This window comes from Falco punctatus, assembly GCF_963210335.1.
Source record: "Falco punctatus genome assembly, chromosome: 4".
In the NCBI taxonomy this organism is placed as follows: domain Eukaryota; kingdom Metazoa; phylum Chordata; class Aves; order Falconiformes; family Falconidae; genus Falco; species Falco punctatus.
In genome coordinates, this window is record NC_137583.1 from 19,798,840 (window position 1) to 19,824,909 (window position 26,070).

The window sequence follows — 26,070 nt, forward strand, 5'->3', positions numbered from 1 at the left end:
CCGCCACCACCCCGGCTTCGGCCCCCGTCGGGCGACGTGGGGGCTCCCCGCGGTGTCGTGTGTCCCCCCCAACCCCGCGGCGGGTGCAGGGCGGGGGCCCCGGCTCCGCTCCCAGCCCCCCTGCGGCACCGGGACCTCCGCACCGCTCCGCGCCGCTGCGCGCGTGACTCAGCCCCGCGCTCCGCAGGGGCCGGGCTGCGCGGGGGGCGGGGGCAGGGCGGAGGGACGGAGGAGGAGGAGGGAAGGGAGAGGAAGAAGGAGGGAGGGGGATTTACCCCATTGTCCTCGGCGGGAGCTGGGCAGAGCCGCCGCCGCTGTGCGCAGGCTCGGCCGGCCCCTCTCCCGGCGCGGAGGAGCAGCTCGCCGGCGGTAAGGGGGTGGCTCCGCGCCGCTCCGCGCCTCGACCCCCCACCCCCCACCCCCCCCCAGCGCATCCCCCATCCCCATGGGGGGGCGGCGGCGGCGGCGGGCGCGGCCCTAGCGCGGCCGCGGGGCGGGGGAGCCGCATGGCCCGCGGGGAGCGCGGCGGCAGCGCCCCGCGGCGCCGGGGTGGCGGCGGCGGCGGGGGGAGCGCGGCGGCGGGCATGGGGGCGCCGGGCGGCCCGGCCCTCGGCCCCGGCGCGCTGCCGCGGCGCTGAGACCCCGGCCCTGCCTGCGCGGCGCCGGCGAGGAGGAGGCGGAGGAGGAGGAGGAGGAGGAGGAAGGACCCGATGGCGAACAGCAGCGAGCTGGGGAGCAGCAGCAGCCCGCACCTGCCCAGCGCCGGCGGCCTGCTGAGCGCCTCCGGGCTGAAGCTGGCCACCCTGGGCTTGATCCTCTGCGTGAGCCTGGCGGGCAACGTGCTCTTCGCCTGGCTCATCCTCAAGGACCGGCACCTGCACCGCGCCCCCTACTACCTGCTGCTGGACCTCTGCCTGGCCGACGGGCTGCGCTCGCTGGCCTGCTTCCCCTTCGTCATGCTGTCCGTGCGCAGCGGGGCCGCCTGGCCCCACGGGCCCCTCAGCTGCAAGGTGCTGGCCTTCCTGGCCGTGCTCTTCTGCTTCCACGCCGCCTTCCTGCTCTTCTGCGTGGGGGTCACGCGCTACATGGCCATCGCCCACCACCGCTTCTACGCCAAGCGCATGACAGGCTGGACCTGCCTGGCCGTGGTGTGCATGGTGTGGACCCTCTCCATGGCCATGGCCTTCCCCCCGGTCTTCGATGTGGGCACCTACAAGTTCATCCGGGAGGAGGAGCAGTGCATCTTCGAGCACCGCTACGTCAAGGCCAACGACACGCTGGGCTTCATGCTCATGCTGGCGGCTGTCATCGCCGCCACCCACCTGGTCTACATCAAGCTGCTCTTTTTCATCCACGGCCACCGCAAGATGAAGCCGGCCCAGCTGGTACCGGCCATCAGCCAGAACTGGACCTTCCACGGGCCGGGAGCCACCGGCCAAGCAGCTGCAAACTGGACGGCTGGCTTTGGCAGGGGGCCCACGCCGCCCACCCTCGTGGGCATAAGGCAGGCCACCCACAGCCAGATCAAGCGGCTGCTGGTGCTGGAGGAGTTTAAGATGGAGAAAAGGCTCTGCAAGATGTTCTACATGATCACCTTGCTCTTCCTGCTCCTCTGGTCCCCCTACATTGTGGCCTGCTACCTGCGGGTCTTCATTAAAGCCAGCTCCATCCCCCAGGTCTACCTGACCACCTCAGTCTGGATGACGTTTGCCCAAGCAGGGGTCAACCCCATCCTCTGCTTCATCTTCAACAAGGAGCTCAGGGTCTGTCTCCGAGCCCACTTCCCATGCTGCCAAAGCATCCAGAGCACCCAGGGCACCATCCTTTGCGATCTCAAGAGCTTTGGGATGTAGGGGGGCTTTTCTCTTTCTAAAAAAGAAAGGTGGATACAATTTTCCATGTTTCTGCATACGATCTCAAGAGAGCGTGACCTGTGGGGGACATGCTAAACCACCACCCAGCACCCAAACCTTAGGCTGTAAGAAGCTATTTTATTTATTTTTCTATATTTTGCGTATGCTCTCTTCAGAACATAAAAGGTTGCTGTCTATGGGACCAGGTACTTGAGCAGAACACCCCCAAACCTTAGGCAGTAAGAAGCTGTTTTTCTTTGTGATTGTGTGGTTTATAAAAGCAAAACAGGGCTCTGAGTTTCTGGTCTTGCTTCTAACGTTTCTAGACATGATTCCAACAGATATGGATTAAGGCCATGACATTTTTTTTTTGTTTGTTTCCCTATTCCTGTCTGTTTTGATAAAGGCTTAACAATTTTACTCATGTAATATTTGATAAGGGCCAAGACAATTTTATACTAAAGTTATTTTTTATGACCTCAAGAGGTGTTGTTTTATTATTATTTGATTTTAAGTGAAGAACAAGAAGAGGACGTTCCTAATGTGGTCAGAAGTCAGTTTTTGGTGGGAGCTGTTGGGTTCATTCATTCTCAAATGGTTTGAATATTTGAAGCAGTTACTTATAACTTTTGCTTGACATGCAAACAGTGTAGAACTAATTTCAATTTTCTTGTTGCACTGTTCATTTGGTAATATTTCAGAACTATTTGTGAAACGTGATTTTAAAATATCAACTTTAAAAATAATCAACTATAGCAGTTTTTAAAACCTAGATTGAAATTCATATTTTACTGCCTTTATAGGAAGTTATCTACAAACCTGGGTAATACTTGTACATTTTGACTGTTTTCTTTAATAAAATATTGAAAACCTTTACTGTATGTAATTGTTTCAGAATGGCAGCATTTTGCTTTGCTGACAAATAACTTGTGTATGTGGAAGGTTGTATGTCTTGTGTCTGAGTAGATTTCACAGCTGAGGTTATTATGGACAAGCACAATCCTTATTTGCTGTTAGATCTCAATTTAGGTGTTTATACCAATAAAAGTGACTAAAGCTATTTTTAAGGAGACTTAAGTTCATGGTGGGCAACAGGTTTAAATAGCACAAATCTTTGTGTCTACCAAAACCACATTTCTGTTTTAGCTAATCGCTCCTCTGTTAACGATAGAAAAGAGTGCGTAATTGTGGCTTGCTAATTTTAGTTGGCAAAGCAGTTTTTTAACATGGTGGCTTGGTTTATGGCTTGGTTAATACTGTACTCATTTATAAACTCTGTTCTTAATTGGTAATTTACATGTATTAAGCATGGCATCTTAACCTGCTTTATTGTTCTACAAAAGCCTCTCAAAGTGTTTTACCCAGCAGCCTGATGGCAGGATCCAGACGCGACTGTGTAGCCCTCTCGGGGGAAGCTGTCCCTGACATGCTCATTCAGATGTATCACACTTAACAAACACTGATCACCGCAGTGCTGGAGCAAGTCACACGCAAAATGACAAGAGATAAGCTCAATTTCCACAAAGAAATCTGCATCAGTGCTAAGGCTGTTTCTGTAGAGAATAGTCCAAAGTTGTTAGGCATCAACTGAGAGATAGTTGTCCTGACTGCGAAGTCAGCGCAGAAGAGACCTGTGTGACGGATCAGACGAGGGTTAAGGTGGCAGCTTCAGGTTCAGGCAGGGAATGAAATGAGGTGGGGCTTCTGGCTTAGTTTTACATCCTGCTTTCCACCCCCAGCTCAGATCTGAACACCAGAGAGGCAACATTTCTTCATCTTCTAAGTGTCTAAGGAGAAGTCTGCAATTTGAGTTTTCGGTACAGCTGTGGGGAAGGTAGGCAGGGGAAAGTGGAGCCACACTGATGCTGCCAGAGCTGGGCTAGGAGATGTGACCGTGGGGGGGAGTGTCTTGAAAACAAAGGGAGACTTAATGATCATTTCCAAAGCTCTTTGAAAATGCATCTGAGTACAGAAGGAAAGCTGTCAAGAACTTCAGATCACAGCAGAAGCTGGTTATCGGTGCTAATTATATTTTCGTCCTGGAATATCGATCATAGCTTAGTGAATCTTAGAGAGTAATGGGATAGAGTTGTATTACAAGGGCTTGGGGGCAAGGCATTGATGCTGTTGCTGGGAGTTGTGTTCCAAGTATACCTGACATCTGTTTTACTGTTGGGTCTTTTCAGCAGGGTCCCAACTTCTGCAGAATCCTTAAAACTTTCCTTAAAACACAAGCAGCTTCCTACATGGAGGCCTAGAACTGTGATCTCTAACTCAAATCTTGCCTTCTTTTTCCCAATGCTGCTGGTACCCAAGCCAATGTTTTCTTTCTTTTACTCTATTAAAAACGCCTGATATTTTGGCATCTTGTCCCTCTTCCAGGCTATAAGTAGTATGGTTATGATTCTATTTAAACCATAGAGATGGGAGAATAGTTATTTTAAAACCTCCTTAAAAGCTGCAAGGACCAGATTTTTCACTTCTAGAAAAATTAAGCACAAGTTGTATAGGCAATCATATACGCGGGGGATGAAAAGTCACCTTTGGGTGACCTGATGGTTTTATTTAGACTTAGCTTATCAAGCCTCACTGCTGTATTGAATAACAATCTCTGTGCACAGGCATCCCCCATCTCAGCAATGCCCTTGCTACATGAGCAAGTCTGGTTCTTACCCGCTGAAGATGAAGGATGTTTTGCAAACACCCAGCAGTGGCAACCGGACCCAGACTTGCTACAGCAAAAGGATTTTTTTTAAAAAAAAAAAAAGTTTTAAGACTAGGGGTTTTATACCATGCCTCTTGCTTACATCTAGCTTCCAGGGATGTCTCAGGACTTCTAACGTATTCTGAGGGGAGGATTAACGCTGAAGTTAATTTTATATTTTAGGTACCTGTAATATCAGGCAGATTACATCCTGGCCATGCTGGTACAAAAGAGAAAGAACTCCAGTAGCTTTAATTCAGGGGTTAGATGGGTGTTGTACAATAAGGCTTCATTCCAGAAAACGTGAAACTAAATGTTGAGGACAGACACGTAGCAGAAAACGAAACAGTACTCTGTGCCAACACACCAACAAACATCACTCTGTAAGTCTATCCTGCTGGCTGAGAGTGCACCAAGGAAGTACGAAAACCCAGAAAATCTGAGAAAAGATAAGAAAGTTGCAAAACCCCACCATTTCCAAAGCACACCATTAACATGTTCTCACAGCATCCTTAAGTCAGCATATGGGGAAAGTGGGTCACAAAATTAAGTGCTTTGACCAAGATCGGAGAAGACCCGCTCTGGATAACAGAACTAGAGAAATAACGTTAGGGCGAATGTGCTGGGCACAGAGAGCCATCGCTGATGCTGTTGGGACCTGTGAGGTATGGCTGTAAGCCTCCGTTCCCCCAGCCACCCATCAGAAAAAGAGCACTGCAGGTCTCGCTCAGAAGTGCTAATGGCTGAGGGTCAGCAGGAACTGGGTGTTAACAACAACCTCCAACATCCACGTGAGACACTACTGCAGCTTGTGTAAGTCCTGGGCTCACTTGCAGAAACTCCTGTGGCCTGCACTCCTCTCCCCATCCCCAATGACCAGAACACAAAGTGCTTGGAGGGTTCGGGGGACTACACGGCAGCCAGGCTTTCCCAGCCCTTACATCTACCTGTGCCTGACCAGAATATAGATTGAGTCATCTCTATACCCCTCCAGGCAGATGTACATGATAGTTTTCCAAGTTCTGGGCAACAGGAGTGCTGAGTGTCACAGGAAATACCACCCCCACCACCCCCAGAGGTTCTCCGCAGCCTGGCTCAGAGGTCGCAGCCCGCCTGCTTTTGCGTATCTGTGGTGAAGAATTGCAGTGGCGCCGAGAGCTGCTCTGGAAAAAGCTTGATCGCTGCTGGCATCTTCACTCACTCACCAGGTATTTAACACGTTCCTTGCGAACATTCCCAGTCAAAAATCTTGATGTCAGCAGAGAGGTTTTTTAGCATAAACTTAAATGTCAGGCCAGCTTGAAAAATAACACAGGTCTGAAATCTCAGTAAGTAGTGGCTGTGGCGACCTCTGATTTACAGCACTCGGCGCCTGGAGTATTGTGGGGTGCTTCTAGCTCTGTTGTTAGATTTGGAAAGAGTTTGCTAGGAAAGGGGCTGAAATATTTGGCACTAGCCAAACTACCTTATTGGGTGAAGGGCTCATGCAGTGGTTGTGCTAGCGGTGGAGGATGAGCAGGGGGGCACGTGGCCCACAAGCTGTCGCCATTTGCTTTTCCAGTACCAGGTCTGCACCAGGGGAGACAAAACCGCCTCCCAGAATGGTGTGAAGCCAGTAGCCTTGAGGAAAAGGGCAGGAATTTGGCTTGGTCTGGGGGCTCTACCTGGATGTGATACAGCTACACCTCCAGAAGGCTGCTCTGCCATATGCTGCGGGGCTGCCCTGGGATACATTGTGCTGAGCTCAGAGGAGAGCAAAGCTGGCATTTTCCCTCCCTTCCCAGCAAAGGATGTGTAGAGTTTGGCTGGACCTCTGCCACCTACCCCACACAGTTAAGCACAGTCACCTTGCTCCTTTGTAGCACCAGTACTTGCTCGGAATTACCAACAAACTGCCCTGAGAGAAGCGGCTCCGGACAGAGTAACAGACACCTATTGGCAGAATGTGATGTTACATGTCTCAAGGCACTTCATTAACTTAGGCTGCAGATGAGATGATTCTCTGCATTATCAGAATACCCCAGAAACCTTATTAGATAGTTATGCTGCAAATCAAAAAGTTATTAGAAACATGGCAGGGGGGCTGTTCTCTGATAGAGTTCCCCTAAAATCCTCTATTTTAGCACAGCTTCCTTTATAGTTCCTCAGAACACTGCACAGGCTACAATTAACTCCATTGTGATGCGAAGCAGGAAGCATCTCCCAGGCTATGTTCTTAAGCTTCAGAATGTTGCAAAGTATACGACACCTCGAAGAAATGGAACCATCAGAGAAAGACCGTCAGCAAAGACGGTCTTTTAAAAGCTGGTGCAGAGTCACACTGGGCTGAGGCTGTGCCAATGGAACCCTTACCCCAAATCTCCTTTTATGCTGGTGACCTCTGATGCCATGTCATTCATGAAGGACCTTGCGTGGGGTAAATCCTTACTCATCCATCAGCTGCAGAACTGGTGACCAAGATCTGATTTTCTGACAGGCCTGATGTCTGCGGTGCCCTGACTTTCCCTAGAGCTGATGATGCTGAGCATCTCTGAGCCTATTTTCACGCAGTACAAGTCATTAACTGCCCCACACCTCAGTACTTTATCTGAAAAATGATTAATTATTCTTACTCACCTTTGTAAAGCACAGAGCTACTGATGGCAAGAGCAGAGCATTATCACGGGTGAACAATCGCTGACTACATAAGCTTTCATCACTTAACTTTACAGTCAAGCTAAGCCTTTAATGCAAGCTGTTGCATTTCTGTATTTCTATTCATGTTTAATGACCTCAGTACTTGCACTCTGTCTTTGATCTTGTGCGTCATGCACGGTTGTACTGTGGATGTATTTATCGGAAAGCCACTTTCTTCAGTGCCACATTTTTCACATCTACCATGACCAGGTTGATAGCGCAAAGCACTTTGTGTAGGAGGCTTTCAAGTTCAAAGCTAGTCTTGCAAGGGCACAGGGAAGCTGTGAAGTCCCAGTTAATTTTAGGCAGTCATCACAGCACTAATAGAGTAGGCAGAAATCAAGAGATTGCCCAGCAAAGAGAAAGCCTGTCCTAAAGTTTTGGAATGTTATTTACTGGTGTGTCATTAAAAAAAAAAAACAAAACAACAAATTATCCTGTGTTTGTGTGAGCATGATTAACCATTAGAACAAATCATCCAGGGAAAAAATGGATCCTCCATCTGTGAGACGTGCGGTGTGAGCCTGCGCGCCTGCCCACGGCACACCTGCCCGGGAGCCTGCTGCCTCCTGGCTGGGGTTCCTGCGCCGGGTCCGGGGCTCGGCCCAAGCACGCGGGGGCAAAAAGAAATCAGAAGCACCAGTAAACAGCACCAGAACATTCTCTGTCTTGCCGTGATTCACTCTTTCCTTTTGCTAACTGTTTTACAACACCCATTTTATCATACCATATAAATACCAGTGTTAGCTCCACTCAGAAATTTTAGCAGAGGTAGAGCTAAAATGGCTTTGTCATTAAAAAAAAAAAAAAAAAAATCCACAGAGGGCAACACAGGAAGGCTCAGAAGGAAGGGCTGGAGGCTGGGTGCTTTCTGACAGTGAGAGAAAGAGGAATGATTTAGTGGAATATTACCTCACTCCATCAAACCACTCAATATGTCCCCATCTGTCACCAAGCACTTGCAGGAGGGTGATGGAAAGGAAACCGTTCAGTAGCTTGATAGTCAAGTAAATCAACTGGGCTTTTTCCTTTTCCTCCCTCATTAGGCCCTGCACGCTCACGCTACACATCAGGTGCCCCAGTGCCCTGTGCCAAGGACAAGGGAGGCGAAGGGACAGTCCCCCAGGTGCCATGGGGCTGCAGTGGCCTTGGGGCAGAGGGACCAGCTCCGAGTGCCCGCGGGGCCGAGCTGCCCTGGGGAGCGAGCTCCAGCAGAGCCTCAGAAGACATCTGGGTGTGGAGGAAGACGGATGAACATGCAATATGTTCAGCCAAGCTGCAGTGTGACTAAAGGGGGAGAACGTGGGCACCAGAGCCAAGGAGCCAGCAGAATTGCAGGCAGAGGTAAAGCTCGGAGCCATGGTGTGAAAGCAAGGAGGGACACGTTTAGGCTGAGCATCACCAAAGCGCTTCCTGGCAGGGTGATAGAGGATGCTGCGGAAGCCAGGCTCTGCAGGACCTGCCCGCAATGCTGCTGATGGGGACGGGGGTCCCAGTGCTATTTCCCCCCCTCAACAGTACATAAACTTTCAACCAGACAGACTTTTTCTTACTCCCTGTTTGTGCAATGTCTGAGTTAAGTGCTGATGTAAACTGAATCCAAATCGCTGAAGGCTCTGTTGCAATGTGCGAAAGGTTTGTTAGTGGCTTTGGGGAGTTTAATGAAACCAGAGTGGGGAGGGAGGTTACATTATGACACCACTGCAGCCAGGGAGTTTTGCCACTGAATTTGAAGGGGTGGGGAACCTTGCTGTCAAGGTTTCACCCATGGGAGAGAAGAAACTGGGGAGGGGAAAAAAAAAAATCTGCTAATTTTACAGGATGCAGTGAAAGTTTTGGAAAGAGCGAGCATGCTTACAGCTGCATCACCAGTGCCTCTCTCCCCAAGCTGGCCTTTCTGCTGGGGCCCATGAAAGTAATGAGAGATGCGCTCTGCTGCCTGGGCTCCAGTGCAGCCTAGAGGAGTAAATAAAGCATGGGCTCAGCTTTGCATCCCCTGAAGTTAATAGCAGCTTTGCTGGCTTGTGAACTTTTTGCAGCAAGAGCCACAGCTGCCCGTTCGTGCTGAAAGAGCCCAGGATGTCTGCATGAAGTGACATGAGTGCATTCACATGTACAAGAGAAAAAGTAAATAACGAAGGCTCAGCCCTACTTGCCTGGCTGGAACCAGGCCACATTTTCAGCCTGCTTCTGAACTGCATTACAGCCTTGGCATTTACAAAGCCACATTACATTAAAAACAAGATTTAATCCCTTCCACGGGTTGCAATGCTGTGGCAGAGGCATGGCACAGGGATTTGGAGGACTGGGTGAGATCTGCAGCCTGGGAAGAGATACGCTGCCCATGCGGTGCAATGCAGAGCCCCCACGGGGGTCCCTGCATTTGTGCCTGTGGGGTGCTGGCAGGGACATGGCTACAGCCCATCCTTCCCATGGCACCTGCTGGGACACAGTGTGGGGGCAGTTACGCATCCCAGGATAGCTCAGGCTGCAGCTGTGTGGGTGCACAGCACAGACACATGCTTTACCTGGTCTGTGAGATTCATAACCTGCTGGGGACAAGGACATGCCTGTAACACTCTGATATCTGGTGCCATGGTACAAAGGAGCATCGATCTGGGATACTCTGGGCACTCCAGATTGACATACATATACATTATACACATGTATTTATATATGTACATACATAAAATTAACATGTACCCAGGTTCCCAGGCAAACTGGGCTTCCCAGAGGAAACTTTCTGTCGTTTTCATGTGGGGCGTGCGTTCATTTCCCCCCCCCCCCCCCCCCCCCCCCCGAGCTGTTTTACACTCGGAGCTTTGGGAAGCCCCTGCCATGGGGGTGTTCACAAGTGTGCTGTATGGTTGTGTTGCTCATTCCTCTGTTCCTGTACTTTGCTGTCACCCTGCACTGTACTCCTTGCTACGACACATGCTGCCCTCCACACCTCCCTCAGCACATCAGGCTCACTTGGCTTCAGCCCTTCACATTCTGCCTTTCCCAGCCCTGATGACCAGGCAGAGCAGCCCAAAGGCTACCAGGCTACCACCGTCCTCCAAGGCAACTGGATCCAAATCAGTGAGATGTATCCTACTGCACTGGGCTGTCAGCCTGCACTCAAGACTCTCCTTGAGAAATGATAAGCGATTTGCTGTCTGTTTGATGTGCATTAAACTTATCTCCATTCCTGTGCTCAGAATTATTGATTAGACTAACAGCTGTACCCCTGCTGGTTTGACATTTCCTATCTGTGTAATAGAGAAGGGCACGCTGATTTTGCTATTATCAAAATCCTCTTGTATTCACACAGTCTTTTCCTGCAATTTTCTAATTCCTTCTGGAAAACATGTTACACATTGTCAAGATCAAATTCCTGAGACATCTTGTTTAAATCAAAGGATTCTTAGCACCTTCTGTTTCTTTTGAACATCCATCTGTGCAGTAATAACAAATCAGAGAGCTACTGGGGCAGGGTGAGGCATCAGTGAGGACCTCAGTCTGTGGTCATACTTGCTGTTATCATACATCATTATGGTAATCATGCTGATGAGACAAATTAGCAAAGTACCTCTTAACAAGGTATGCTTTAAGATCTTCTAACACTGAAGTTTTGGAACAATAACGAGATTAACATTTCCAGCCCACCTGCAAGAGAATAAAACCAAGCCTAATTCAGTTTATTACCTTAAGAGCTCTGCATACAGGTATGTGTTGCTCCATGCTGTCTTCTCAGCCACCAAAATAATCTTCAGTCTTACCTCAATTAACCTCACTCCAGCTACTCCTGCTATAAAACCAGGGTAGCAGTTAGGGGGACCTGTCTCCTAGGTAAGCACCCATGGAGATCTGAGTCCCATTTGCCACACAACCAAGAGTTTATGTCACCCCCTCCCTCAAAGGCTTTATAACTTTTTTTTTTTCTTGAAGTGGCAGAATTCCCCAGAGGGGATTTGTGGGCAGGAGAATACAGATGAAGCTGAGCTTCAGCTGGGTTTTCTCCTGCTCAGCAGCAGAGCTTTCCCTCCAGCCCCCCAGGCTTGCAGGTGCAGGCTTACTCAGCCAGCTGTGCACCCGCAAACGCAGAACACCTTGTTTCACCTTTCCTAATAAGCATGTAACCAAATTAAGGCAGCAGCTCATTATGTGTGGTGGTGTCCTTTCCTAACAGGGCTCTCTGCTAACCCAAAATCTGGTAATAAATATGGAAACTCCTACAGTTTGGTGGGATATCATCATTATTCTATAGCATAGCTGTAATATCAATATTCATATAATATTAAAAATTAATGTACACATTTCTATTAATAATTAATATTATTACTGCAATATTAATAAAATTAAACTAAGCATTGGCACAGACCTCCTAAATGGAGTGACTAAGGGAAAGCATTTATACCAGGCTCTCTCATCAAGCTATGTGTACTGGAGAACAAGGCTTTTGCTTTTTCACAAAGGTGTTTCCAGGGCTGCATGAGATTTGCTTTCTTTTTCTCATCTAATTTCTCTTGCAAGAGCCTGCCCCCTTCCCTTACTCCCAGGCAGGTGAGGAAGCTGTTTCTGGCCTGGGATAATTGCCAGGGTGATGCCAAGGCCAGCTGAGCAGTGCAGGGGGCTGCAGAAAAACGTCCATGGCAGAGCTGCTTGGGGCTGGCCCCATTTTCCATCATCACGTTGAGTCAAGTTTGCTGCACCCCTCAAGTCATCAGCTGGTGCAAGGGAAAAGCAGAGGAGCCTGCGTGGCCATTTACACTTGGAAATACTTGTGTGGTCACTGGTTTACCCATTATCACTGTAAAGCAAAGGTAAAATCTCGTGTGTGTGTGTGCCTCCCCACCTCCTCTCCCATTGCAGAAAGAAATTAGAAGGACTTTGCAGGCGTGCTTGGGTTAAGGAAACCTCCCCTAGGATGGGAAACAAGATAATTGATTAGGACAGAGTTTAGGAAAATTGGGCTGCAAAAGCTTAATCTTCCTTCCAGAATGATCTCTCAGATCAACTAACCTTCACTGTGAGTGTCAATTAATGAGAAAATACTAAAAGGGGAATCATAATAATTATTGCCAAATGAATATAATGGGGATGTAGGACAGTGAGATTTTGCCTTTAGCTCTTCTACGTCAGCAGCCATGCTCCGGTGGCAGCAGGGATGGTGTGGAGAACCCTGTGAGGACAGACACTGGATAACATCTCTCCCAGAGAAGCACCTTCCTAATGCCCTGTCCAGGAACGTCTGCAGGACACGAGTACTTTGACCTCCCATAGACGGTGTGAGCTTTGGACTCATATAATTGGGGCTGTTCTCATTACCCAGATAAATGCCTACCTAATCCCACAAGTTAATTGGCACAAATTACAACTACAAAGTTGCTCTGCTCTTGTCTGATAAACTCTCCTAGGAGTTCAGTTTGGCAGGTCTAAGGCAGTCATCAAATGTAATTGTCCACTCATTTACCATGATACAAACCAGGATTATTACCTTCAGTGGAATCACTGGTGATTTGTGCCAGTGGGAGATAAGAAGCAGGGCTGGTGCTTCCTGCTATGGTTCATCATTGTGAAGATCATGCTTTGGTAAAACTGAATGGAGCAAGAGATGGGACACATACACGTCTGGGCTGCTTCTATTTTCCTTCTTGATTTTCCCTTTGAGTGTAAATTAAATCCCTGGCATTAAGCCAATTTTATACTGATAGACATGAACACAAAAGCAATCCCCAGGCTCCCAGTGTGTTCCTCCTCTGCAGACTCAGACGGCATTGGTGCTGAGGGTGTTTCGGCAGCCCCACTATCAAGTGACAGTGGTAGAATCACATTTTGGGTTTGTTTTTAAATCCAGGTTATGGGAATTTCTGCAGTGTTCACTGTCACTGCATTAGAATGGGAACAAACTGGTCTTTCACCTGCACAATTCGGCCCTTTGGGTTAGCGGTGAGCCCCTCTAAGCCTTCAGACTGAATACAGACACTTTGTACCTGATCACATTAATGCAAACCACATATAAAATTACCATTTGGTGGCACCTCAAACTTCCTGTGTTGTTTTTTTTTTTTTTTTTTTTTATCCCTACAGGACCAGAGTCTGTTGCCACTTGCACAGTTGCATATCACCGCTGCGAAGGGTAAAGCAAAATACACAGGCTTTGGAGCGGGAGCCCTGGGACTGGGCTGTCTTCAGCCAGGAAAATGCAATCTTATCTCTCAAGATATTTATTTTTCTAACATGTGCAGGATCCATAAGTATCTAGCAAAATAACAGGTCCAGTTGTTCCAGTCTCCTCAGGGAGGCTGTGGAGCCCAGTGGAAGGTGCCTGGTAAATGTGCTGGGGCATTTCTCATCTCTAAGTACTCCAGGTGTTTGCCTTAATACAAGCATGCTAACTTCTCTCAGTGCCTGCCCCATCGTCATCAGCAGCAAAGCACTGATTGTTGAAAGGTGAATGACTTCACTTTTCCAGTTCCAGCATATGTTTGCACATCTGAGAGCAAGAAACGTGTGAAACTCACACAAACTATTGGAATTCCAGCTCCAGGGACTGACAAGTAAATATGAAGTTGCACAGTATTTCATAGAAAACCCACAAATTTTATGTTTGCTGGGCTAAAATTGATCCTTTGAGGCGTGTGCCAAGAAAAACCTCTTGTATTAGCTACACCAAGATTCCTCCATCGTCTAGAACTGCAGCTTGATTGAGGAGTTCATGCCTTGTAAACTGCTGAGCTTCCCTGAAAGCAGCCAGAGGCATATAATCTTTTGCTAAGCTATCCATAAGGAGCTCTGCTAGCTTGGGTGAATTGAGGATGTGATAGCAGATTACACTGAATAAAAATGGAAAACCACAATGACAAAATAATGTTATAATATTAAAATAAATCAAATCATATACTGCCATTATTCTGATACAGAATTTTTACACAGCAAATTTGATACATATACGAGAAGTCAAGCAGCCCATTACAATAAACTTCAGAGTTCCTTTTTTAATATAAACTACATCTTAATACATAGTTTGAGATGATCAGGTAGTTTTACACCAACTCAAGTAACAACAACTTCTTCTTGTCTCAGAATACTAAAATAACAAAATCTTTTAATGCTTTGAGTATTGAAATGCTTTGGTTCCACCTGCCACTTCTAAAAAGTTTAAAAACTGCTTCTATTGGTTAAACTTTTACCCTAGAGGTGCACTAACTTTCAAATACAGTTATATTAATAAAGATATGAAATGCAATGTAAATACAGGTTTTTGGCTTTCGTCATATGCTTCACGCTATGCAATTATTAAACTCTCAGCTGGATTCAGGCATTGCAAAGTGTAAAAATGTGGCCAAAATTTCCCCAAACTAACAATTATTTTGGCTGTTTTCATTCTGGGGTTAAACTGGAACCATGAAGACCATGAAATGGTTCAGAAATGGTTAAGCTCCTGTCCTCAGAAAGCAGTATTGCTTTAGCAGATGTCATTTTGCTCACCCCAAAATGAAAGCATCCATCACTGTGGGTCCCTCCTGAAAACCTTGGCCACTACAGCACAGTGTCGCACCTTCAGCTTCGATGTTGGTGAGGCAGCGAAGTGTGGGAGAGGGTTTCCCCTGGCAAGTACCTTGTTTGTCACAATAACAGGAAAAAGAATACATCGAGCGGCTCTTCCTCATGCAGAATAGCTCCTGCTAAAAAAAGACATCTTCTTTTCTGAAGTCTGGTAAACATTTGAATTTGCTGGGAGAAGTCCGTACACAGGCCAGGCCAGGGAGGCACGGGCAAGTGTGGTGCATCCGCCGCCCGGAGAAGGGGACCTGGGGACAGAGCACAGGCGTCAGGGACAGGGAGCGCAGCAGCAGCGGTGCCTGGGGGAATGGATTCAGGTGAATAGCGGGGATACGGGGGATGCTGCTGGGCTCCCTCCACAGCAGGAGGTCCCCACGAGTGGCAGCACAGGGGCTGGAGAGCAGATGGCAGAGCCAAACGTGTTGCATTTCCTGGTCAAGCCATAGTTAAGAGCAAGATGTAACAGTCTGTGTTGCTGTGTAAATCTACATCTGTCACACATGTTCTCCATTTAGTCCTGTTTCATAAAGGAGTCTGTTGTGAAACAACACTGGCCTTTAGCACCACATTTTGCGGTGTGTACTGTGCAGGGGTTTCTGCTTGCCCTAATTCCTGCACTGTCGTATGGCACAGAGCGGCCTGTCAGCTGCTAGCCGGACCCGGGAACCGCAGGATCCCATGGTAATTCAAGCTGGAAGGGATCTCTGGAGGTCATCTCGCCTGACCTCCCTTTGAGCAGGATCCTTTTTGCCACAGGGCAGAGGTTTCTCATTTCATGCCATCCTCCTCCAGCTATGCTGTGTTGCAGGGAGCACACATACGGACTGCATTAAACAAATCTAATTGCCCCACGGTGCACACATGCACCGATACTCGTTAACAACTTGATCAAAAGCTCTGTCTTTTATAGGAGCCGTGCCTCTGCCAGCACACAAGCCCAGCTGGACAGCCTGGTGGGACAGCACGGCCGGGAGCTGCGGTGCTGCCGGCGCATGCTCAGCATCCATCTGGATGCAGGGTGGGAAGAACAGAGGTACAAAGCCACTGCTGCTGGCCAGGCAGGCAGTCCAAATTCCCAAATTTCCAGATTTCAGGGTGGTTTGAGCCCGCAGTTTTAATATTCCAATATTGTTTTGTGTTGGTGTGCAAATTTTCTCCTTAAGAACCTCAAAGGGAGAAAGTCCCACAGGTTCCCCCATGCATCACGCCAAGGAACCTGCCCAGCTCCAGTGGCACCCCACCGGGTGGGGGGTGAATGGGGGGCTCACATCACTGTAGTGCCCTGGGCCAGTGCCAGACCCCTGCCCAGCACCACCGGAAGAGCAGCCCCAGAGTGAGGAATGCCATGGGCTCCCCCATGCCACCTACCACAGCCCCTCTGCTCTGGTGCAAGCAGAGAGGCCACCAACTGCAGGTGCTGGGGACTCCCCATGGGAATCACACCTCTCAGGCACCCACGCGCAGTGCTGCAGAAAAACCTAAAACCTGAGCTCCTCGGGCTGGTAAGGCTGACTCAGAGGTACCTCTCAGCCCTCTGACAGCTCAAGTGATTTATTCAAAACGTTACATTAGCTGCAAGGAAACGTGCCTTTCAGCGGGACTCCCACGCTGAAGATGTGGCTTAATAGTGTGCCTGGCTGGTGACAGGCAGCAGGTGACAACGCTGCAGGACAGGCACCTTGCTGGGGCATGCAGCTTTGCTGGAGCAATGCTGGCTGAGCACCGGTGCATGCTTTGCCATGCCCTGTGCCCACCACTGGGTTTTAATGAGCACAAGGGCATGGGAGGTTGTAGGTGAAAAGGAAGCATGAGAGCTCCTGGGAGAGATGTAGGGGTTATGTGCAAGGTGCACAGTGCCAGCAAAGCCCCCCCTGTGCTGCCAGCTCTGCCACCTGCCTGGCCCTGCCTGCAAACCCTGCCTCCGCAATGCCAGCGGAGATGGTTAGCAGCATCAAGCCAACGCCATCTAGTTGCTGAGAAGGAAACTAGAGGGTGGAAACCCAATTGCCAGCCATCTCCTCCAGGATATCTCCAGGCTCTGCTTGAGGCCCCCGAGGTGGTGGCATGGTGGTGGCAGTGCCTGCTTGGCGCCTGCAGGCAAAGGAAAGGTTTTGGTGCTCGGGACAATTGGTCTGCCAGCTGCCCTCCTATCCAAATACTTAGGGGAGATGAACCATTAAGCAAACTCCTCATCCTTAAAAATATCTGATTTCACATCCTACAGTAAATCTATTTGCTCTGTGTTTGTCATGAAGAGCAGTGGGATGAGGAATGTAAATCTAAAATTAACCTCATAAAGCTTATAAACATCAGTGACTACAACCGTAAGTCTGGGGTGGACAAGCATCTTCTCTGATTGTAATTATGCAGGCAATTAGCTTAAAACATATCAGCCAGTATAAGTTACTGCCCAATAGCAATAAGCTCATAAAAAAACCAACCCTAGAAGATGATTTATCTCATCTGGAGACTCCTGTTAAAGAGCCCTTACAAGAAAACCCTCCTACATTACATAGCAAAAATGAAAATTTGGTCCCTAATATCAGAGCAGAAGATTTAAAAATTTAACTGTAATAAAACAGAACCTTCAGCTTCCTAGAACTGGGAAAATAAGCCATAGATACTGAGCTGAGAAGCCAGGCATTGGATGAGACAGTAAGAGGCAGCTAACTAGCTGCACATTTATAATGGAAATTTATTCCCTTGGCATCTTTCACATGTGAGGAGTCCTGGGCCATACTCTTCCCTGAGGATGCTCTGAAGACCACCATGTTCTCAGGCTCCTTGGTAACATCCCATTTAGTCTTATGTATTACTTATAAATAACCAGCCTTTTACATAGCATGTATAGCATATGTAATTACATAGCCTTAAATAATATAATGATATTAACAATTACATTTAATAATAGAGTGTATCAGATAATAATGTACTAACATGTAACTAGTGTTTTATATATATATGTGTATATATGTATACATAAATATATATTTGAAATTAGTAGGTAGAATAGAAGCGAAGAGAGCCCATGGTGAGTTTTCTCAAGTACGAGTGTGTGTCAACACCTTCTCAACGTCATTTGAAGGCACCAGTGGCTCTCAGCCTCTGGAGCACAATGGAATATCACTGTTTGATGGCAGGGACTGTGCTGCAGTGATGCACCAGGTGTCCCAACACTGGCTGGTGACATTTTTATGCTTGTGATGGGATCTTGTCCAGTGGCACTGAGGTCAGTGGCATTTGCTACACTCCTGCTCACACATGTAGGCATTGCCAGAGTTGGGCTTGGGAAATGCTAAAGCTGGTTTGCGTCATGTCATGAAGCAAAACAGCAACAACAAGCTAACCAGAAAACAGTCTGGAGAGTGTGTAGTACTTTCATCCCTGGATTCTCTTCAGCATAATTCTGACAGTAATGTATTTCCTTACGTAGGTACCTTCAGCACTTTTTCCATACAGATGCAAATGGCTGGGTATTGTAAGGCATAGAATGTTTCCCTGCCTTTTCACCACGTATAGCTTTCATGCAACGTGACGTACAGCCCAGTATATTCTTGTTTCTTTCTGCCCTGCCAGCTCCAGTCCCCCAGCCCCGCCGGTGACGTACTCACTCGGTGACTCAGAGGATGGCACTCCTCTCCCAAATTTCCCATTGGCGTGCACATTCGCAGGCTGCGGATCCAGAGGCTAACCGCACAGCACATCCCTCCTCCGCACTGCTGGTCTCGGTCGCAGGCCTGGAGTTCAATACAGCATTAGGCAAATAAAATGAATAATAAATATATTCCAGAAGTAGGACAGATCAGGTGCTCAAGGGCTGCCTCTGACACCGCACAAGTCATCATGGCTCATTAAGGTGGAGTAACAAGATTCAAGGCTGATTTGCAATACTTATATCTCCCATGGATCTGAACATACAGGTTCCTGGCACAGTTCAGAGTGGAGCCCAGGGTGTTTAAAGCCATGACCACATACGGAGCTACTCAAGACCAAATCCAGGACAATCAGTAACTTACAGTCCCAGCTGGACCATGGCATGTGCCACTGCTTTCCCAAATCGGAGCCTGAATAAGCTGGGGCAGGTGCAAAGATCAAGCACACCCACCAGGAATCCTGTCTAATGGGAAGCTAAGATAGGAAATTACCCATTAATTTAAAGACTTTTAAGTAACTATTCCTTCTAACTTCTTATGATAATATCTTATGGTTGAATGCCTTTGCAAATGCAAGATTGCGCGATAGTTTTACTAGAGAAGTCCAAGTAGAAGTAGCTATAATAGAAGTTTAAATATGGATTCTGTGGTTGTTATCTAGAATTACATGTAACTAGAAGAGGTCTTAAATGTGTAACAGAAAAAGCTTTGCGTAAGTATCCACATCCAAGAAAATGCTGTTGTGGTAGCATTCCCCCTGCAAGTGGTGGGGAGGGAAATATATCAGCCACTTACCCAATACAGCTTAGATAAGCAAAAAACAAAATGCAAACTATTGGGTATGTTTTAAAAAGCAGAAACCATGAAGAATAATTGAAATGTTAGGGTTTCAAAATGGGTTTCTGCACATCATTTATCCATTTCTAAGCCAAAAGCTTATCAGTCTTTTCGTTATACAAATTTCATGCAAAAAAACAGACCCCTTTCTCTGATGAAAAATGCCATTAGTTAAAGGTTCTGATTACACCCCAAAGGTAAGCTTAATTAACTCACTACTCTCTGAATGTTTGACAGGAGTGATAGACAGAAGGCACTGGTCAGCAGTACATAAACAGGCAACTTGTAAAAAAGTACATAAAAGATGATAACAGCTCTGGGGAAGTCTGTGTATCAGAGCAAACATTTACTTGAGGAAAAAAGCTTACAGATCTTACCTTGGGATTTACATGATAAATGCCATTAGACTGTACTCTACTGGGTAAATATTATACTAGATCAACCAACAGAAGCCAGACCAAAATAGGTATTTACAGATCAGCCAGTAATTTAGGAAGAAGCTGTTGCGTTAGGGTCAAGCTATTAAATAGCGTGTGTAACCCAAACGGCTAGCAGTCCTCCTAAACACACATTTAACAAAGCAGGCAGCTTTATGCTACAGGTGAGCCCAAACACACAGAGTATTTACTTATAAGACTAATACAGCCATTAAACTACTGCTACAGCCTGCCTGGTAGATAACGTTTACTTTGAAACTTCTCTCCTAAAAAAAAAAAAAAAAAAAAAAAAAAAAAAAAAAAAAAAAAAAAACCATAAAAAAAGTTCTCTCATGGTCTAATTTTGCTCTAGTTGCAAAAAAACTGCACGTCCAGCATTGCTGGCAGCCCCCGGCATGCCGGCAGCCACTGCTCAGCTGGGGTCACAGGCTCTGCTATTCCTCAGCAGTCAGCTTCTTACTCCCTTCTTTTCTCAGCTGTATGTCTCAAACCCCATCCATCTCTGTGGGACAGGTCCTGGAGTGACATGCCGCTCAGCCACAAAACAGGTCTGAGTTTGTCCTAATAAGCAAAAGCATCTACAACACTGTGCTGAACAATTTATTTTTAAAACTCACACACATGTATATACATCTGGCAGAACTCTGAAGGCTCCCTTTCCAAAAATGTATGACAAGTTTTGAGAATATTCTACCGAAATGCTCCTGCCCACACCTTATCTGCAATGTGTAATTCCCACTGCTGCTCCTAACCTTCACAGGGCACAACATAAAGGACATTCCTCTTCAGCACCCCATTTAAACACAGTTTTGTGGAAAATGCAGCTCAAGGAAAAAAGTCCCAAGTGAAATGCCAGCTCCAAAGGCAACTGAAATCAGCACATGAACCACCACTGTAGTGAGGAAGGTTTGAATCAAGTCCTTAAATTGCAAAGGAAAAGCACCTTTCAGGCTCAGAGGACGGGGACGGCAACACCTACATCAGCTCTCATCTGAGATTTGCCTCTTCATCAAAAGCCAAAAATGCATCAAAGTGGTTTAAACAGAAATGCACTGCAGTAGTTAATAAAGTAACATTTTCTAGCTCTAATCTATTTTTACTTTTCGAATCTGCTTTGTCCTTGATCTGTCATTCAGTACTTCACAATTCCTTTAATTAATGGATTAATTATGCTTTAAAGGTGTAGCTACAATTCTAATAAGATACTTATATAAACTGCTCCTCCATTGCTTGAAATACTTCTACTTAAAAGAAACTTGAATATTAAAAAATTCCTTCACACTCTCTGCTCTGAAAATTAATCAGTCCTGGGAAACGATCTGACTTCCAGAGAAATGCCTATGAGCCATTTCACGGACTTGAGTGAAGTCCAGACGGGGAGCCTGGACAGTCACGGAGTAATCAGCTGCTGTGAGTACAACTTCTGATGGTTACAAAAGACATGTAAGCTCTTGAAGGAATGCAAGTGCTGGGTTATTAATCCAAAGCAAACACTAAAAAAATCATTTTACTTAAGAATGATGCAACACTTTGGGTTAAATAACGTCTTTGGAAAAAAATATTTTCACAACCAAAGTAAATCTCAAGCCTAAAAACAACAACAACAACAGAGGAGTCATTTGCAATGGGTGGCTATTGAGGGGAAAAAGTACCACAGTCATACTTAAAAAAAATAAATTCGGTAGCGTTTTGTGCTGCTTGCAATGCCGGTGCATATCCCGGTGGGACTGGAGGGGCTGGGGGGGCTCGGGGGGCTCTAGCGGGCCCTCCCGGGGCAGGGTTGGGGTGGGGGACAGCCCCTAGCCCTGGAGAAGTGGCTGGAGTCTGTGCACACTCAGGGACCAACCTGGGGACACCCCACGCCGGGTCCAGGCATCCCACACCCCGAAGGGACAGACCCCACCCCATGGCACCCCCCATCCCAGAAAGCCGCAAGCCCTGATATCATCCCCCGCAATGAGACACCCGATATCCCGGCATCGCTCACCCCAGAGACACCCCCAAGCTCTGGCAGTACTTAGTCCAGAGAGACCCCCTGTTCCGGGCATCCCTCACCCCAGAGAAACCGCCACGTCCTGGTACCTCTTCTCACAGAGAGACCCCCAAGCCCTGGCACCTCTCACCGCCTGGCACAGTCCCCCCTTCCCCATCCTGGTTATCACTTACCCCAGAGAGACCCCCAAGCCCCGGCACCTCTCACCGGCAGGCACACCCCCCGCCCCCCTTCCCCGTCCTGGGCATCACTTACCCAGAGAGCCCCCAGCCCCCGGCCCCCTCCCGGCAGAGCGAGCTCCCCTGTATCCTGGCATCACTTACCGCAGGCAGCCCCCCACGTCCCGCTACCGCTCACCGAGACAGACCCCCAAGCCCTGTCCCCCCCAGCCCCCCGCCGAGCCCCCGGCCGGTTCCAGCCCGCCTGCGGCTGCCGCTGCCGGCGCGGCGGGTCCCGTCGGTGCCGTCGGTGCCGTGCGGCGGTGCTCACCCCGGTGATGACGGCGCCCTGCCCGGCCGCCAGCAGCAGCAGCAGCGGCAGCAGCAGCAGTGGCAGCACCGGCGGCGGCGCAGCGCCGCGCAAGCTCCGCATGGTGCCGTCCCGCGGCCCCTGCGCTCCCCGCGGGCGCAGCGCGGCGCAGCGGAGCCGGACACGGCGGCCGCCCCAGCCGTTATAAAGCCGGGGCCGCCGTTGGCGGCAGCGTGAGTCACCCCCGCCCTGGCAGCGCCGCGGCCCGCAGCGCGCACCCCACCGCGCACCCCACCGCGCCCGGTGCGCGGCCGTGGGACCAGCCTGCGCGGCTGCGAGGCGCGGGCGGGGGGCAGCCGGGGGATGGCTGGGGGGCAGAGTACGGCGGGGGGCGCGGGGGTGCAGCCTCCAGCGAGCAGCCCGTGGAATGTCCCAGGGATGGTCGGGGGACATCCCACAGCAGGTCTGGGGGGGGACATACTGCAACATGTTGGGGACATCCCTCAGCAGGTCTGGGGGAGACTCCCACAGCAGGCTGGGGGAGGGGGGATGACATCCTGCAACATGTTGGGGACATCCTGCAGCGGGTCTGGGGGGACATCCTGCAACATGCTGGGGACATCCCGCAGCAGGTTCGGGGGGGGAGAGATGAACATCCTGCAACATGTTGGGGACATCCTGCAGTGGGTCTGGGGGGTGTCACCCCACAGCAGGTCTTGGGGGAACATCCTGCAACATGCTGGGGACATCCCACAGTGTGATGGGCACTTCCCACAGCACGTCTGGGGAATCATCCCAAAGCTGTCCTGGGGACATCCCACAGCAGGTCGGGGCAGCACACAGCAGGTGCAGAGGGGATCCTGCAGCCGGCAGGGACACCCCACAGCAGGTCAGAGCACATCCTGAAGTGGGCCAGTGGTAGCCCTGGGCCAGTGGTAGCCCATGGCCACTGGAGCCAGCCTGGAGGCCTGTCTTGGCCCCAGTGCCCATGTCCCCTCTGCATGTGCTTCTCAAGCTGCCCAGCCTGCAGCAGCCCCAGAAGTTCTGCCAGCCCCAGCCCCGATGTTCCCCCTGCTCCCCTCTATGGACAGGAAGCACTCGCAGCCCCCAGCCCAGCCTCTGCTGAGCCCCGCAGTGCTGGGGGCAGAGGGGCATCAAAGCAGTTACCCCACAGGCCCCCTAAGAATTGAATCCATCCCAGTTCCTGCTTACCGCACTTAGCCCAAGAGATGCCAATGCTGAGTAAAAGAGTAACGCTCATGTGTACTGCTTCACCTTACTCCTCTGTGGACCCACCTGAGCATCAGGGTGCTCTGGAGCCCAAACCCCCTTTGAACTCACGTTCTCCTCCTCCTCCCTCCCTGGCTGAGCTTCTCCCCCTTCTGTGGGCAGCACCCAGGGGCACAGGGAAGAAAACAGCTCTCCCCTTCGGCAGGGCTGGCTCCCACCCAAAGATCTATGGGGGGAAGAGGGTGGGAAGAAGGGGCTGGGGGAGCTGGGACCACCGTTTCAGAGGCAGTGCACCCCTAGCTCCTGCCAGCGCTAATGCCAGATCATGGTCTGCTTGCCTTGGTGAGCTACCCTTCCGAGATGTATGCTGCTGCGATCTAACACAAGCTGAGGTTTAACGACTAACGATGCCACCTCTAGGCACCTCTGTCCCCTATGGAGGGAGGACATCGGAGCCCAGTGACAGCCAGTAAAACACATGCAAAGTTTCCTTTCCCTGCCTCTCTCTCATTGTTTTTCTTCTCTATTTTCATTTCCTCGCTTTCCCAGCTCTTTATGCTTACTTCTTTTTACCTTTCTTCTCCCTCCTTTTTGTCCCTTTTCTTGCCTCTGTTCCCACTTCCATCTCTCCTGTCCCTCCATGCCACCCCCTCCTCCGATGCATCTCCTGCTTGCACATAGCTCCCTGTTTTCTCAGGTTTTTTAAAATTCTCTTTTTGCAAACAGGCAGGTTGAGTTCGCAGAGCCCCCGTCTCCCTGAGCCCTCCAACAGTCTCGTCCTTTGGCTGAGGCCAGTTTAAGCGCAGCTCCCGCTTGGTTCAGTCCCAGTCAGGAGCTGTCGAATCGATTTGTTAGTGGCGTCCCCCCAGGAATCGGTCTGTCTGGGGGTGTTTTCATTACAAACATGGCCTTTTTGGGTGCTTATGACTATTTTGTAAAAGTGCACTCAAGACAAATATACGGGCTGAGTAAATAGAGCCTTACTCCAAGGATGCTTTAAAAGCAAATTGGGATAAGCCAATTTCGACATGAAAGTATTAAAATAACTGGGATAGATCCTTTGCTTTTGTAAACCCACGTGACTGGCCTGAATCACAGCCAGTTTAAACCAGGTGAAGGGATTAGCTTGTTTAAAATTTTATTTGTATCCTAGAAATTTTAAATTAATGTAAAACAGGAATGATTATTTTCACAATCCCCAGCTGCCCAGGACTTTAAAAAACAAATTATAATTTTCAGCTCTAAACCTCCTGCTCCTTCAAAAACACTACAGAATTGAGGGGAAATAAAAAGGGGGAAGGAAAGAATTTTTTGCAGTTTTATGTAGGCTCACTCATTTCTTGTAAAAGCCATTTTACATAAAAGGTATCATTTGTGAAAGTTTACCAGTCATCAGCCTGGAAGGGCAGCATTATACATCAAGATGGGTATGCTATAGACTTGCTAGCATCCATCCTAATGCCGATAATCTTACTACCAACTTGTGCTAAAACCGGTTTGCTATTAGAAGAGATCTTAGACATCTATGTGGCCTTTAGGTGGTTACAAAATTGTAATGAAACATTAATTAAATCTAATAAAATGATTGCTGCTCTTAAAAAAAAGTGAAAGTTGAGGAGGTGAATCTCTGAATTTCAGTGTCATTACCACCTAGATAACTGTTCAACTACAGAATAGTAAAAATCCACAAAGTGTCTTGAATGTAAATCTCCATATTGCCCTTCTCACAAATGCACCCGAATGTCAGAAGTTCTTTTATTTCTTTTGATCTACTTTGAAGGATAACCTCATATCAGTTTTCTTAGTTTAAAAGGGTATTTTGCAGAGTTGGGTTTTTACTGAACCAATTAATTCTGAAACATGTAACATTTCTTTCAGTATTTCTTTCTGTCTTGGCTGGTGCAATACCAAAAACACCTGGAGTGCACCTGGGGACATGGGGGACAGCACGGTGCATGACCCAGCCTAGTGCAGAAGCAGCTTTCCAGCCTCTCCCTTACATTCTTGCACCTCATATACATTACACCTCTCACTTAATGTTATTTGCCCCTCGGAGCCGGGGCTCAGGTTTGGGCCCCTCAGCCCCAGCCAGACCCTGAGGGGCTGGAGCGTGTCCAGAGCCGGGCAGGGGCTGGGGCACAAGGCTGAGGGGGGGCGGGGGGAGCTGGGGGGGGTCAGCTGGAGAGGAGGGGCTGGGGGGGCTGATCGCTCTCTGCAGATGCCTGATGGGGCGGGGGGGGGGGTATCGGTCTCTTCTCCCAGGTGACAAGCGACAGGACAGGAGGGAACGGCCTCAAGTTGCGCTGGGAGGTTTAGGTTGGATATCGGGAAAAATCCCTTCGCGGAAAGGGTGGCCAAGGCCTGGCCCAGGCTGCCCGGGCAGGTGGGGGGGTCACTGTCCCTGGGGGTGTTTAATGGCCGCGCAGACGCGGTGCTCAGGGACATGGGTCAGCGATGGGCTGGGCAGTGCTGGGTTGACGGTTGGACTCGATGATCTCAAAGGTCTTTCCCAACCTAAATGGTTCTATGATCCTATGATTATCACAATTAAAATAGATACCTTCCCCATTCCTCCACGCAGATATTTTCCAATCCATACCTGCAATACTCTCCCAGTGTAAATGAATCTACCTCATAAGAACTTTTTTCCTCCTGTACGAAACCAGCCAGC

General features: G+C 48.9%; 2 protein-coding genes across 2 annotated transcripts; one reads left to right on the forward strand and one right to left on the reverse strand.

The window, feature by feature from the left end:
* The first annotated feature begins 594 nt into the window (after window positions 1-594).
* On the forward strand, window positions 595-10,012 carry GPR27 (G protein-coupled receptor 27). Its single transcript, XM_080382607.1, has one exon. It carries the CDS (start codon window positions 711-713, stop codon window positions 1,851-1,853), a length of 1,143 nt encoding a protein of 380 aa, XP_080238733.1. The 5' UTR covers window positions 595-710; the 3' UTR covers window positions 1,854-10,012.
* Window positions 10,013-14,889: 4,877 nt separating this feature from the next.
* Window positions 14,890-25,584, reverse strand: PROK2 (prokineticin 2). Its single transcript, XM_080384379.1, has 3 exons — window positions 22,191-25,584; window positions 18,393-18,518; window positions 14,890-15,029 (listed from the first exon to the last, which is right to left on the reverse strand). Exons 1-3 carry the CDS (start codon window positions 22,833-22,835, stop codon window positions 14,904-14,906), a joined length of 897 nt encoding a protein of 298 aa, XP_080240505.1. The 5' UTR covers window positions 22,836-25,584; the 3' UTR covers window positions 14,890-14,903.
* Between the last annotated feature and the right edge of the window lie 486 nt (window positions 25,585-26,070).

What these genes read in the sequence shown, in the direction of transcription:
- GPR27 (XM_080382607.1), top strand. Translation starts at nt 711, where the DNA reads ATGGCGAACAGCAGCGAGCTGGGGAGCAGCAGCAGCCCGCACCTGCCC.
- PROK2 (XM_080384379.1), bottom strand. Translation starts at nt 22,835, where the DNA reads ATGTTGCAGGATGTTCATCTCTCCCCCCCCGAACCTGCTGCGGGATGT. An exon ending in AGGGCGCCGTCATCACCGGG is followed by an intron (nt 18,519 to 22,190) that starts GTGAGCACCGCC and finishes ATTGAACTCCAG; the next exon opens with GCCTGCGACCGAGACCAGCA. An exon ending in GCCATCCTCTGAGTCACCGA is followed by an intron (nt 15,030 to 18,392) that starts GTGAGTACGTCA and finishes CTCTGTCCCCAG; the next exon opens with GTCCCCTTCTCCGGGCGGCG.